The sequence below is a fragment of the Varanus komodoensis genome, unplaced genomic scaffold (genome assembly GCF_004798865.1).
Source record: "Varanus komodoensis strain SLA01 unplaced genomic scaffold, ASM479886v1 scaffold38, whole genome shotgun sequence".
Lineage (NCBI taxonomy): Eukaryota > Metazoa > Chordata > Lepidosauria > Squamata > Varanidae > Varanus > Varanus komodoensis.
Window position 1 is genome coordinate 6,491,465 of NW_025335909.1, and position 15,270 is coordinate 6,506,734.

General features: G+C 44.5%; 1 protein-coding gene across 2 annotated transcripts in view; it reads right to left on the minus strand.

Annotated features, from left to right (window-relative positions):
- DNAH10 (dynein axonemal heavy chain 10) overlaps window positions 1-15,270 on the minus strand; it is a 66,319-nt gene that overhangs the window by 37,865 nt on the left and 13,184 nt on the right. The window contains exons 14-34 of one of the 2 annotated variants that reach the window (XM_044440639.1): window positions 14,944-15,120; window positions 14,586-14,755; window positions 13,753-13,904; window positions 12,477-12,641; window positions 10,670-10,877; window positions 10,179-10,335; window positions 8,871-9,347; window positions 8,315-8,473; window positions 7,090-7,206; window positions 6,902-7,004; window positions 6,123-6,301; window positions 5,113-5,324; window positions 4,389-4,545; window positions 4,061-4,294; window positions 3,850-3,972; window positions 3,444-3,677; window positions 2,975-3,198; window positions 1,449-1,718; window positions 991-1,174; window positions 487-621; window positions 78-230 (exon numbers count right to left, since the gene is read on the minus strand). In XM_044440639.1, coding sequence (XP_044296574.1) covers window positions 78-230; window positions 487-621; window positions 991-1,174; window positions 1,449-1,718; window positions 2,975-3,198; window positions 3,444-3,677; window positions 3,850-3,972; window positions 4,061-4,294; window positions 4,389-4,545; window positions 5,113-5,324; window positions 6,123-6,301; window positions 6,902-7,004; window positions 7,090-7,206; window positions 8,315-8,473; window positions 8,871-9,347; window positions 10,179-10,335; window positions 10,670-10,877; window positions 12,477-12,641; window positions 13,753-13,904; window positions 14,586-14,755; window positions 14,944-15,120 — 3,990 coding nt within the window. The remainder of the gene's footprint in view (window positions 1-77; window positions 231-486; window positions 622-990; window positions 1,175-1,448; window positions 1,719-2,974; window positions 3,199-3,443; window positions 3,678-3,849; window positions 3,973-4,060; window positions 4,295-4,388; window positions 4,546-5,112; window positions 5,325-6,122; window positions 6,302-6,901; window positions 7,005-7,089; window positions 7,207-8,314; window positions 8,474-8,870; window positions 9,348-10,178; window positions 10,336-10,669; window positions 10,878-12,476; window positions 12,642-13,752; window positions 13,905-14,585; window positions 14,756-14,943; window positions 15,121-15,270) is intronic. The other variant, XM_044440640.1, reaches the window with a different exon arrangement.

The window sequence follows — 15,270 nt, forward strand, 5'->3', positions numbered from 1 at the left end:
TCTTTTCATGCTGGTGAAAAGAAGGCATCCGAGGATGGATGCTTCCTCACACCATCACTGTTTTGCCCCGGCTTTACCTGAAACGTTTTCAGCTGGTTCATCAAAGCATTTCGAATCGTCTGAATCTGTGAGGAAATGACTGAAAGCACAGAAGCGTCGATCCGATTAAATTCATCGAAGCAGCCCCACGCGCCACACTGGGCAAGGCCAGAGAAAATTTTACCCACTGCCTGCAATTCCAAAGAGAACAAAGCATGAAAATGAACACAAAGCGTTCCATGCCTCTTTTTATTTAATTATTTTACTTATTTAAGGTTTTTCTATGCTGTCCCACTACTAAAAGGCTTTCCATTACATGCTACAGAGCATGGTCAAGGGTGCAGTGGCGTGTCCTTGTAGCTTTCTGTCACTCACTGTATGCAAGTAGATTTGCAAACCATGAGAGAGAGAGAAGGCAACAGAACAATATAAACTTTATATTCCTACCTTGAAATCCATGCCTTCTCCGCAATTGGTAACGACACAAAGCAAACCCAAAGCTTTTGCAAGATCTTTGGTGGTCTCGGTCTTTCCCGTTCCTGCTGGGCCTGCAGGGGCACCACCCAAATACATGGACAAGGCCTTTGGAGGATAAGAAGCAAAAAAGGAATGCCATTGTAGTAGGTGTTCTTTCCAGTAAGAAAAGGTTGAAAGAGAGAATATGATTACATCCTGTGACATACTCCCCTTTTTTTGCCCTGAAATCATCTCTGCTCAAGCAGATTTATCAAGTTTGGGGAACAACATAGAACTCCTCAAAACCAATTTGTTGGAAGTGAAAGTAGGAAAGCATTCATTAAGCGCAGCAGCCCTCTTTCAAACATGTTCAATTCTCTTGAAGAACACTTTGCAGAGACTTTACAGTGTTGTACATGCTCCAGGTTTATGCTCTGCTTTCTCAAGCGCACTTAAGGATCTGCAGGTAACTGAAAAGCCCCTTGGCTGACGTACCTGGGTGAGTGTTAAATATATCCGGTCTGTCAGTGGTGTGATGACCAGCCGCCCATTCAAGCCCATGTATTCATAGCCATATGAAAAGGTGCCAGTGCATTGCCTCACATTGAGTTCATCTGGCTCTCGATCCCAGTAAAAACGCAGCTGACTTTCCCACTCAAATTCACGAGCTTCCATGATGCTACAAAAAGAGAGAAGAGGAAATGCAGATATGGGTTTACATGAAACATCATGACATTAGAGCAGGTTGCCCTGGCATAAAAAGAGGCAAGGCAAGCAGCGAGGATGGAAAAGGCAAAAGGAAATGAAAGAAGCAACAAGGAAGACAATACTGACTCCCTTTCTTATACCCAGGACTATGGACACACCGTCAGGTTCCACAATAGTGTGAGTGATTTCGTATTATACAAAGTAATAGTCATAGCCATTCATATTTCTTCGAGGGCCTGCATTACCTGTCTCTTACAAAAGTATCAACTATATCTCTGGCATGGACATCGATGATGAGAACGGTATTGTATTTTTTCCTGTCGTTTTTGCTTAGTGGCCTGGTGATCCGGGTTACTAGTGAGTCGATTTGCTGGTGCATTTTCTTGGCATAGTTTTTCATTGCTTGCTTTTCTCCCTTCTTCACTTTTTGAAAGACATCTTCCACCTCCCAGGTCCACCACACCTGATTGGCAGCCAACACCATCATGCCTTGATACATCAGCATCCAATCAACTCTGAGGAAAAAACAGGTTCTCACTGATGGGTTTACTTTACAGAACACTCGAAGCCTCGAAACTGGACTCTCTGTTACATTTGCTTTATTTTAATGTTCAGTGCGTTATAAATTATAGGACTACTCCATACATATGTGAAAAGCAGGGAATAGCCAAGGATCGTGCTTTCCCAAGAGCCTCAGTGCCTCTGCCACAGAGTGACCAAGTTCAGTCTGGATCCCGGTCCAGTGAAGAAGCGATCAGGTTCAGACCGTGGCATCACCACTGAGGCAGAACTCAGAGTGCGCCTGCAAGAGACTCCTGGCCCAAATACTGGAGCTACTCCTAGGCAGAACACACAATACTGGGCTAGATGGACAAGTGATCTGGCTGTGCATAATGCACTCATAGGAAACCCTTTGTCATGTAGCCGTCAGGGATTAGGAGAAGCAAGGATAGAAAGCATCACTCTGATAGCATAGTTGAAAGAGTGGAATCGCAGGATTCTGGCAAAAGCAGAAGGATAGGTGAATTCCTATCAGTGCCATCCATCAGTGTGACTAGAACCAAGTATCATTTGGCTCTTTCTTAGAATGCATCATACCCGTAACTAAATCCACTTATTTTTATCTTTTCTGCAAGTACTTTTTTGTTTTGTATCAAGGCTATTAAAGAACAAGCTGTTGCCTTAAATGCAGCTTGACCAGATCTGCAGAAAGGCTGCTCCTCAATAAAAACACATAATATTTCAGTTTTGTGAAATTATAATGCAAGTCCTGATACCATAAAGCCAATAGGTCTAGAACTGGAAGGTGCCCATTCTTCCAACTGAGAGGGACAAAGATTCACAGAGCACAACCCTATGCATGTTTGGAGTTCCAATTCACAGCTTCCTCCAGGCAAACATTCTGGGCCATGCTGAAAATTGTAGGTTCCTTTTTTGAACATGTACAGGATTGTGCCTTACATTGCATAAACCCTGTTATCTTCGTAACAGGGAGGAGTCATTCGTGACCGAATGCTGCATGTCACAGAGAGAGAATCTGATATTCCTGATGCAGCAGTAATGTGCTAGCGAGAAGTATTTCTTGACCCACTCAAAGTGATCTGACATTGTACATCGGTGCAGCCCTTGAAATGGCTGCCACTTGCAGCACAGAGGGGTGGGGAACCAACATGTCAATTTAAGAGCTGGCATGGAGGCGTTCCTTTAAACCCGCTCACCACAACCTGCCGCTTTACAAATTGGATTCCCTTTAAGGATTGAATTCCCTCACCTGCTTCTGTCCTCACAGTACCGAAAGATGGCTTCTTTAGTAATGAGTCTGTTGGTCCTCCTCATTTCGGCAAGTACAGCAGTCATCCAGTTTTCCACTCTGCCTTCGGCTTGGATAGCTTTCCGGAACTCCATCACTTCCCCTTCAGCAGAAATCATAGCTGAAGCGATCTTTATACCATTGTCTTCTTCATGAAACTTCAGGGCAGCTACATTGTCATACATCTGAAATAGGCCAAGAGAAGGTAAAACTTAAAGCAACGATGGACTGTATCACCAGTGTGAAATTCAGGAACCTTCTCCGAACAAACTGCAAAAATACGTTCCAGAAACAAAGATGATTCAGGCACTTAACCCTAGTTAACGTGCACATTTATGACCTTGAATATGTCTAAAAGAAAGGGTAGCATCCCTGAGTATTGGCACAGACATAAACCACAGAGCACTCACAGTGCAAATCTGCCATTCACCTTGATCATGTGTTCCTGAACACACAGAGGGTCACTGCTGCCAAGAATGCTCAGCAGTTCATCATCAGATATGAAGAAGAATCTGGGGAAAGCATTTCTTTTGGAATCCAGGTAATCATTCAAGCTTTTCTGGCACTTCTCTAGGCCATCACTTATATTCTGTAGGTCTGAAAGACGATTTGGAGCTTCACAACACTTCTTTATCACTGGCTCTTTGACTGTTTCTGCCATTATCTACAGGGAATAGGAAATAGCGAAGCAGAAAAATGACTGACAGATAATACTTGGAGTTCCAACATCTGGTGTGGGTGTGCGTGTGGGTGTGTACCTGAGGTGCATTCAAACCATGTGTGCAATCAATACCTTGTGCTTCAACAATCTCATTATCACATGAGCAGTTACTTGCCCTTTTAAATATCCTGTCAATGTTGTCAAACTTCTTAGCCTCCTCAGGCAGTTGAGACCTTATGTCTCCCCCAATAAAGATGCTTTCCAAGTACATCCATTTCCGCTGAACAATCATCCAAACCTGTGGACATGGAGCATTGCTTTTAAGAGGGGGAGAACAACAGGAAACCCAGCAGCAACTTGAAACAGGTGACATTTTCCTTCCCTACCTCGATCACTTCGCCAATCAGGGAGAGGGTTTTCTCCCAGTTGTGAACGGTGGCCAGAAAGGGGCCTACAAATCTGCTCCCAGAAATGCTTTGGAGGTTGACTGCGTTGTCGTCCAGGATCTGAATTATGTCATCCACCGCTCCCAAAATGAAACCCCGTTCTTGGGTGCCTTTGAAGTACCTTTGGACGGAAAATTTCATGTTCTCCCAGGTTTCGACTATTTCCTTTACTCCCTTGGGGAGGAAAAACAAGTGTCAAAATAGATTTACTTGGATTGTGGCTGGAAGGGCCTTCAAGGCAGAAGTGGGCAGCAGAGGGGAAATCTACCTTCTCAATGCTGAGCTCTTTGACGGCAGATCCCACAATCTCATTGATAACATCAGAGTACTTGTGCAGCTCCATAGCAAACATATTTTCCAGAGTGAATGTTTCTGTGGCCATATCAAAACTTGTACCTGTTCGACGCATCAATTCCTTCCAGTGCCTGAAAGAAGTTGGAAGAGCAATGATGAGGTTACAGGGTTCAAGGCTCATTGCTTTGGGGCAGAACCACGTGTTACCTCGACAAAAGCCTGGTCACAGACTCGTATTTGCTATGGTAATGGAAATGTACGGGTGAAAAGGGCATCTGAAAGCCCACCATTACCCATCCTGTTCTATCAAGAGGTTGTCTGCAAAGGCAAGAAATTTGCTTCAAATCAAGGCATCAAAGGTGACTTGACAATCCTGTGGCCTTAGCTAAGTCCCAGCAGCTTCTCACCAGGAGAATTCTGCAGCAAGAATATTACTAGCACCATATGAAGTCATTTATTAATTTATCCCATGCCCCAGCCAACTGGCAGTTGCAGGACTTCTGAACAGCAGCCATCAAGAAATCCCCGTCCCTAGATGTTTCTACTGATGGGTTCTTTCTAACACCTTCAAACTGCACTGTTTGGTCTTCCAGAGAGACAGGTGAGACAATAAAAGGGGTAATAGATTTAGGCAGGCTTGACAGACATAATACACACCACAGTATATACAACTCTGTGCAAGTTAACAGAAATCAAACCTTTCTCTTAATGCCTCATTTTTCAAATCCAGCAGCAAAGGAATTGAGTCCTTAAAAGCCTTCATTTTCATTTCCAGGTGATAAGCAACAGGCACACTCCGGACGTGCTTTGGCAGTTTCCGAAGGGTTTTCAGAAAGCCTTCAATCCCTTCCTGCAACACCTGTACATTGAGGTTCACCCACAAAGTCTGAGACCATTCCTCTTTAGCAGCCTGAAACCACAGAACAAGAAGGAAAACATTTCTGTCAAAAGTACAAGCAAAACATTTCTCTTCTCCTCTTTCTCTGGAGAGAAAAGCCTGAAACCTGAACTGCTCGACCAACTGCCAGGGGACACAAGAGAGTACTGTGCACACATTTCATTTGTGTCATTTCTATACTGCCCAAGAGTCAACACTGTCTAGGCTGTAGATAATATAAAAACTTAAATATACAACATTTATAAACAGCTGATAAAAGTATCCATTTAATGCCAGAACCATGCATTTGTAAGATACTGTGGAAGCCAACGTTAACTGAAAAGTGGGATACAAATGCAATGCAATGTATAAACCTTTGCAGAATTTCCATGTACTTATCATGCACAATTCACTTCTTCCTCACACAGAGATAGCACACCCCGTGCTTGTTACACATAAAACAGGGATACGGAACCACGTTCAGTCCGAGGGCCCAATTCCATTTGGAAGAGGCCCTCGGGTGCTGCAGACCAGAGCTGGGTACAGCAGAAGGGGGGTGCAGCCAGGTGAAGGAGAAAAAGCCACCTGAGCAATTTGGCCCCCCAGGCCCAGGGTTCTGCCCCCAGCCCTAAGAATCCCACGTCTTCCCTGACAGCCCAGAAGGCACACCTTTTGTCATAGCAACTGTACATGTGAAGGTGGTCTGGCTCAGATCCAATGCTCTTGATGTACAGAACCCAGTGAACCAGGTCCCTGCAGCGCAGCGTGGGTGTGACACTTGAGCGTGATACGGATGAAGTCCCCAGCTGTGCAGACTTTCAAAACACTCACCCGCTGCAGCTTATAGATTCCATAGATCTGCCTCAAGCCCTTCATATCATTTTGCATTTTGATCAGATCAGGGTACATTGTGATTGGAAGGTCGAACAGCTTTTCAGCATTTGCCAGCTCTTGCCGATTTTTCTCATGTTTCTCCAGTTCTTTTTCAAAAACTACCATAAGCTCTAATCCTGTGAACATTAATCAAAGATATTTGGGCATCAAGTTACACCAAAAAGTTACATCGTTTTAAACCAAATGATATAAAAGAAAAACTGAGCAGAAGCTTGACCTTCAAACATGCTGGACTTCAACTTCCAGAGACCCCTACCAACAGAGGCAGTGATCAGGAATACTGCAGGTTGAAGACCAAGATATGTGATAACGTACTTTCTGCCCAGCCCTAGGTAATATGGGGCTAACAAGTTTTTTGACACAACAAACCACTTGCAAAGTCAATTATGGTGGCACTAAAGCTGGAGTCTACCCATAAAGCCGAAGCTGCCGGTTACTGTTCTGATGACAGTCTGCTTTCCTTACCGCCTCCACACTATGGGTACAGCAACCTCTTAAGTCACTTTCTTCCTCCTTACAAAGTACCCTATAAAAGATTATGAATATGCTGGGCAACAGTGGGAGGCAAAAAGGTGGTTTACAGTATGAAGCAACATCATACCTTTCGGCAAATAGTATGTATATTGTCATGGGGAAGGGTTTGAAAGCTTCTAGCCATTTATGTACTATTTCTCCAAACTATTTGATAATACAAGTATCAGTGCACATTTTCTTACCTCTATCAAGATTCTCACCAACAGAACCTGGCCCCTCAGTAATAAATCTTTTGTAAAAATCATCGATTTCCTTACTGTAATTTCCAATCTGCTCACTTGTGATCTAGAGGGAGTATGACCAAAATTAAGATTGGCTCTTCTGCTTTAAAATGCATTTTCCTGCTACACGCGTTAAATAAAACACAAACCTCAGTAAATGTCTTCTTGATACTTCCAAGGCTGTGATCAACTCCTGATGCATCAGCAAAGAGAGCTTCCCACATTAGCTTTATCTTATCCACTAGATTCTGTTCTTCTTCTGTTGTCTGGAGTAGAGTAATGATACTTCATAAAAATGTGTCAAAAGCCCATCTTAAACCTGAGTCTTCCACTGTGCCACTCTAGCTTCTCTAAACAGTCACTCCGATAGAGTTGGATAGCTTCTTTGGGCCCTCTTTGTATTTTCCCAGAATGTTCATGCCCAAAAACAACCCTTGTTAGTCTCCCCTCAACTCTTCAAAAGGTACCTCAGTGTTGCTCTTACAGAACAAATCAGCCAGCACCCCTGCGTTCTCTTTCCTTCAACCATGCTGGCTGGCTCAGACCCTCTGCATTACCACAACCCTCCTTCTGGAAGGGGCCTCAGACCTCTTCCTTCAATGTTCCTGTTGGGCCTCAGTCTGGAATGTGTCTCTTAAGTGCTGCTGGGCATGGATAAATGGCGTGAATCTCTATTTAATTTGCATATTCATCAGAGCAATCACAGGCCAGACTGCTAGACATTACATGGAAGATGTATGTCACATTCTTCCAGATGCCATGGGAGCCGTGTGGCTAGGAACTGAAGGAGAGAAAGGTGTTTCTCTTTTCCATCGTCTGGTTATTGGTGCTTTACAGTTTTTTCTCAAAATGGCACTCCAGTTATTCTTCCATTCATGGGGAAGTTTCACTTGGCTTTGAATACAGAGAAACAGGCCAACAGAAAATGATGACGCAACCTCTCGTCCCTCCCTCATCTGTTCTTCCTTTCTGATCCATGGCCACGCCTGGCTGCTCTTCGCTGAAAAGAAATGAGGAACTGGAAGGCATGTCTGCTTTGCTTTCTTCTTCTTCCCTGCCTCCCTTTTCCTTTTGTGTTACGTCTTTTAGACTATAAGTCTGAGAACAGGGGTGGCCTCCCAATTAATCGCTGTAAATGTCTCTGCAAGTCTTGTTTGGGTGACGCATGAGGCGTGTTGTGAATAAACCAAGAACTGGACAAATCACCTCGTTTCTAGTGCAACTTCTTAGATCTGTGGCTGCCTTTCAAAGAGCACAGAAACCTTGCTCACTATGATAAGGAAAAGTCTCCTAGGGCACGGATTCCTTGGGGTTCCGCTGCACTTAATTAACAAAAATATTATGTTGGACTGTGTTCAATAAAATTCCACTTACAGGGAAGTCATACATTGCAAGGGTACGGTATCTCTCCTGAATATCTAGGTATTGGAGTTCCACTTCTAAAGACATATCCTTGATTTCAGCAATTGTGCCCAGGATAAATTTAAGATCTTCCAAGGTACTGGGAGTTGTCTTGAGGTTATGAGATAGTCTCTGGAAAGTGCAAATCATTGTTTTAAGTAATTCCACAGAGAATCATTTACCTGGAAACATTCTCACTAATCCATAGTGTTAGTTAAGTGATCAATTGTTTGTGATTTATTAGATCATCAGGACCTTGAAACCTTATGTAAAAATACACAAATAAATAGCCTTCAGATTGCAAAATATGGGCTTGTTTCATACAGAAATGGCGGGGGAGGGGGATCCATGCTCCACCTGCTTAAGAAATTAAAGGCACATTCCTATGCAAACCTAGTGGGAGGTCCTACGACTCCCAGCATCCCCCATGCATCATTTCAGGACATCCCACTCTGTAGGACTGAAAACTGGGCTGTAGGATGGAAAAGCACACTCTCAACACCTATCCTCAGAGGGAAGTAAGTCCTACCTCGATGTTTTCCTGGAGACTGTAAAGTGCCTCTTTCGCTGAATCGTTGAGCAGCTTCCCCAGGGAATTCACCCAGCCTCTGGCATTTTCCTGCACTGTGTAAGCCAAAGGCCCGAGCAGAAGGCGGATGCACTGCTCATCTTTGTGCATGGGCTGCTGCATCACTTCTTGAGCCACCTTTGTGTAGAACTGCAGCTTGTCGTCAAAGACGACGCAGGGCGGCTTCTTGGCAGCAAACTTCTCCATCACAATGGCCTTGTCAAGCTTCCACAGCGGCCGATACCTTTTCCATCGGTTCAAGTACTTTGTCAGGTTGCCCAGAAGTTTGTGCATGTTCTGAGTTATGAGGATGGCCTGCTCGATGATTAAAGGATTCTGGGAGATATCGCTGTAAAAGCTAAAGATGACGGGCTCATCGTCCCCAGTCTGCTGTGGCGGGCAGTCGATGCAGGTGCCATGCATCCAGCGAACAAATAACTACATGGGAGACGGAGAGAGGATGGGAAAGTCTCGCTGGGCCTGGCATTGCGGCACTCGCCTTGGCCAATGGGCAGCTGGCACTGAAAGCAGACACAGCTGCACCAGAGGTTCACGCAGAGCAAGAGGAGGAGGGAGGAAAGCCTTTTGCCAGGTCCCCCAAACTCCCCGTTGCTGCGTCTGCTCCTCCTGAACTACGCTAGAACTTGCTGCTCTTGCAGCACATCCCGTTCAGTTCTGACTTGGCACGCGGGCACCTGCCATGCCTCCATTCTTTTGTCCTTCCCTCTGCCACTGCCCCGGGACCCAAAGCTCTGCTACTTTCTTGCTGCCTCCTCTCTCGATCAAACTGGCCATCCTTTCTGTTCCTCCTCTTGATTCTGACTCAGTTTCCAGCAACTCCTTCATGGTATTCTGGTTCAGTTCAGTTCAACTCCAACAAAAAGCAGTCTTAATGTGCCCTTTGGTGGTGCTGATTTGAACAATGGGCCATTCATTTATTGAATGTTTCATGTATTAAGAGACACCATATGTATCATTATACATGGGGCAAAAAACCAGGGTATTCATGTATTTTTTAGAAGTACTTATATGCCACTTTTAACGGACATGTCTTCTTGTGATCTAAAAATCTGTACCTGCTTGAGACAGGCATGTATGCTTATTTAGATTGCAAGAATATTGGTGGCCCGATCTTCAGTTCCATCTTTTCCCATAACTCTGAATCACTACAGGCATCTTCTTCTTCATCAGAATCCACTTTATCTGTACATAAATCAAGGCAACAGACACTCACACAGATCTTGGCCCAGGCAAACTCGGAATCCTCACCTTGGTAATTTCCACACAATCACGAATGCAGTGCACACACATTTTTTCAATGTCCACGCTGTTTGGCTGGAGGATGATTTCAGGAGCAGACAAGATGGTTTCGGCTTGAAACAGTGGCCTATTCCCCACCACTGCGGCATTGAAATTCTGTAAATTTCTACAAGGGGAAATGACAAAACACGTTTGCCCCCCAAGAGCAAACAACCCAACAAACAACAGAATAGCCAGTGTGGTGTAGTGGTTAAGAGCATGGGACTGGGACTCAGAGGATCTGGGTTCGAGTCCCCACTCGGCCATGGAGCCAACTGGGTGACTTTGGGCCAGTCACAGACTCTCAGCCCAACCTACCTCACAGGGTTGTTGTTGTGGGGATAAGATGGAGGAGGAGAGATAATGTAAGCTGCCTTGAGCCCTTTGTAGGAAAAGGGCAGGATATAAATCAAAATAATAATAATAATAATAAAAAGAAAGGGATCTTTGAGCGGACTTACTTCAGGACTAGGTTTGTCAAGCTCTGGTAAACTTTCTTTTCCCAAAAGGCATAATAAGGAACCAGCCTGGCAGCCCTGCCAGTGTTCGTGTTCATAACCAGCCCCTCCATTTTCGTCAGCAGTGGGCCAATGGAAGTGTACTTGCGAGCCATGTGTTCAGCATCCCTGGCCCTTTCGTGCTTAATATACTCAAAGTATTCTTTCACTCCTATCCAGATAGATAAAGAGCATATCAGTTGCAAGCAAGTATATGAAATAAGCCACTGTACTTTGATTATGAAAAAAATAAATTCATGTGAACCCATAGAAGGTAAGCTGCTTCAAAATCACAGTCAGCACATCAGGCCCACTCACACAACATGTGAGCAGAGACCTCTGGAGGAGCCCTTGGAATCCTTTCAACACCATTAATCTTTCAGACATTAGCAACATTCATAAGGGCAGTAGCTATTGTTTTAAAAACCACTTAAAAGTGTTTTAATAATACCTGGACTGTTTACAGCGAAAGGAAGTAAAAGCAACATGGTTCCCCTTTTAAAAAAGAAATAACCCCCGTATTGGTTGTTCCTGTCAACATGCTGGCAGTACAGCTTGAAGAAGCCTGCCTTACAGTTTCCAAGGAGCAGAAGAACAGAATTAGAATCAAGAGGATTCATGTTTTGAGGATAAAGGCATCTTTCTGTGCTAGATGAAGAGATTTCAGGGTGGAGGAAAGGGGGGAAAGACATTTTCTGCAACCTGCAAAGAATGAAAAGGACCCAGGAGTAGATTTGCTCTGAAACTAATCCTCTAACATTTTATAGCATAGGAAGGTAGGAATGATAAAGGTTGTCACACTTGCATACTACCAATAAAACTCCAGACAGCTCTGAAAAGCCCCCATTTCAGGATGGTTGCAGCCTAGATTTTTATTTAAACACTACCCTGGAAGCTACAGGTGCCCAGGGACCGCATGCAGGAGAGGAAGCCACCGAGCAGAAGAGAGATGGTGCATTCTGCCCCTCTTCTGAGCCCAGCAATGAAAGCAAGCAGCTGCTAGAGGAGGGATGTAAGCTCCTCCTCCCATGCTCAGCAGCTCTACACTGATCCTCCGCCAGCCCCACGCAGGCTAGGAAAATCTTTTGCGAGTTGCCAATGCTCCTTTGAGAAGTCCCTCTCCTGCTCAAGATGGTGGCTCAGGTGAGACAGCCCAACAGGAAGCAGCTAATAGAACAGAACAAGGACAGAGCAGTTTCAGGACCATGGCCAGTACAGTACACACAAGCCAGGGGCTGTTGGGTCTCCTTTCAGTACCACGGAGAGCAATTCTGAAGAAAGACTAGATATGCCCAGCACTGCCCCTGAGAAACTGGCAGACTTTTATAACTAGCAGGGGAATCTTTCCAGAAGCTCTTCCCCCTTCGGTGTTATATCTGGCTGTTACAGAGCCAATGCCTTTTTCTGTGGTAGCTGATTTCGCTTCAAGGAGTGATGGTTGCACCAAGATGATTAGAAAATGTTCTTCGGGATCTTCCCACTCACTGGAACAATCTAAGATCCATTCCTAGAAAGCAGAGGGCAGTGGTATCTTCCAGCGCTCAAATATATACTGAACTAGATAGGCCTCAGGCCTGATCTAAAAGAGTTCAGTGGCAGAGAAAACCCAACCCTTGATAAACGCAGAGTCTACAAGGGCTAGGCAAGGCAAGACACGTCAAAGGACATTCATTCATAGGATTGCCATGAATTGGGAGACAACTTGGTAGCATGCAACAACAGCAAAACGATGTTATGTGACTTAGAAATCTACAAAAATGGAGAGACGTACCAGGCAGATAATCGTCACCTTTAGAAGATGGGCTTTTGAACAGATTGGTTGATTCGATTAATGAAAGTTTATTGGACATGTCTTCTGCATTCTTGTGAACCTGATGAATAAGCGATTCAAATTTCCCAATGGCTTGGCTACACCGTAAAATGTAGTCAGCAATACCTTTGAAACAAGGGAGTCCCAAGTCATTATTTTTTCTCTGACTTCTCCCGCTCTCCCGCACACACACGACCCCACCCTTTGCCACTTGCAGGTTCACCAGGCAGCTTATGACATTAAAAAAAGAAAGGAAAAGACCAAAGCTGATAACGATGGTAGCAATCCAATCCATTCAGTGAAAATTAATACCATCAAGGGCAGTAAAAACACATAAGAGGTGATTCTCAGCCTAAATCACGGAGAAACAGTGGCTGAAACAGCCTTCCCACAGTGATGTTCCCCTGGAGTGTTCCATGGCAGCGCCCAGCATTCCTGATCATTGGCAATGCCGGTTGGGATGAGTGGGGAAGCTGGTCTGGTATGTCAGGAGGGCCCCATGCTGACGCAGGCTGCTTGGAAAGACTGCAAGGTCCCACGTGAAAATCTCCTTGCAGCGTGTTTCGCAAAGAGTGGGCGGCTACAGGACAGGCCCTCTCTGGTTACCACTCGCCTCCGCTTTGAATGGAGGAGGACCTCAGAGTAATCAACGCTCACCCTAGAGAATTGTGACTTGGTCTGTGCGCAATTTCTTTGATTATTTTCTATTTCTATCCCAGGCAAAACCCAAATGCCACTAGAGGAAAATCTCACATTGTCTCCTTCTATGAGCTTTGAGTGATTTTCTGGACTGGAGTGTAACATCATAGGCACAAAACCCACTTATCTTAGACTGGAAAAGACGCATCGTTGACTCACTACTCCTTCATAATCAGAGCATTTTTTACACTTCAGTCCTCAAAAATTATACAACTGCACCCATTTGTTAGCATTTTTTCTACAGAACCCAAACTTTATGATCCCTGACCTCTCCTAACGTACTGATCTAAACCCAAGGCTATAGCCTTATTGTTTTGGCACTAAATATCATCTTTATGGGTAGGAGTGACTGTATAAGTGTAAAGAGTATGATTAAGAAAATTCAGCGTTAATTAAGAACAGGAGCCCCACTCCCCAAAAAAAGCATGTGTCAAATTTTGGGAGAAGGAACAGCACCTGTGCATGAAATACAGAGATTAGTGCAAGGAAACTTGAACATTGTTACCTTCTAGCTCTTTTATAATATAAGATGTTTTACCTAAGGAGTTCCAGTTGAGCCTCTTGTGACCAGATCGGAAAACTCGCCAGATGTCTTGCATATGTTCCTCCAGGAGCTGTATCTCTGCCTCATTCAGTGTTGCTATTAATTTTTGATATTGTTCCAGGATCTGTTTTATGTTATCAGTATATCTAGAGAGAGAGAGAGAGGAGAAAGAATTCATTTTAAGCAGTCCCGCATGCCCCTTTCAATGGCAGGAGAATGCCTCCCCCCACACCCCACCCTACATACCTAGTTCTGAGATTACCATGGGCAAGAAAAAGAATTTCAAAATGTCCAACTTCACAACATTTATGTAGCTCCAAAGACACTAAATCACATGCAGTCCACACCACCGCGTCAAGTCCCACTGAGGGAGTTCTAAACAGGCTCTCCCTCCAATTTTCCTTAGCAGAGGCAGTGCAGGAATTGGTCGTGCCTTTACAATCTCCTCAGTGGTTCTGTGCCCACCACTTGGCCACATTCTACTCAGGTGACAGGTAAAAGCTGTCATTTTTATTCCCTTCAAAGAATGGAAAACTGGAAATCCCAAAAACGCCTTTCCTGGCCAACCAGACCTTGAATGGGTAGGTGGCAAGCTGAAAAAACAACTGTGGTGAAAGCTCAAGTTCAGTCAGCTCAGAGCAGTTGGGAATAGAACTGAGAGGGTTCTCTTGCTGCTTGAAGGGGCAAAATCATCTAACCTGCACAGTTGTATCAGCACAAGTGGGAGGAGTCACTTGGACCAGAAAATGCTCCCACACTGATGGGGCACCAACCGCTTCCTTCTTGTCATCCACCCAGACAAGAGCAAGTTTCCATGGGATTCTTACCGAAGCAGCTTATCTTCCTGTAGTGCCACATTCCTTGCTATTTCAGGTATAGGAAACCCCAGGTGTTCCATGTACTTTGTTTCATTGATAATTTCTCGAAGCATGGGAGAAAAGTTGACTGTGAAGGACATCATCTTCTCTACAACGTCCGGCTCATCAGATCGTGGGGTCTAAATCCCAGGAGACAAACCACAACAGGGAGAAGCAAAGTGTGTCAAAGCAAAAAGCATAGAAGGAAAGAAGTGTCGCTATAAAAGGATACAGAAAGTTATGGAACTTAAACTGTTCCGCATTGTTGGTGTCTTCCCAAGCATGTATGATGAGCTACCAAAATAAAAAAAAAAAACTTCGTAATTACCTGCTCCAGGGACTCTAGGTTAGCTTGAATTACAGCCCCAGAAGGATGAACTTTTGCAAGAAGGGTCTTTTTCAGTAAGATGGGGAGTTTCTCTTCTGTGTTTTCTCTCCACTGGTCATACTTCATATCTTCATATTCTTTCATCCTCTTTGCCACTTCAAGGTATTTTTGTTTCACCTGAAAGCCATGAATGAAAACTAGAGCACTTGCTCTTTCAGTTGCTTGGTTATTTAAGCCTGCAGCCTGATACATGTGAACTTGGCGCTAAGCGAAATCGGACTGACCTGAAACTAAAGTGACTCAGTGACGGCATTGCCCTGTGAAAAC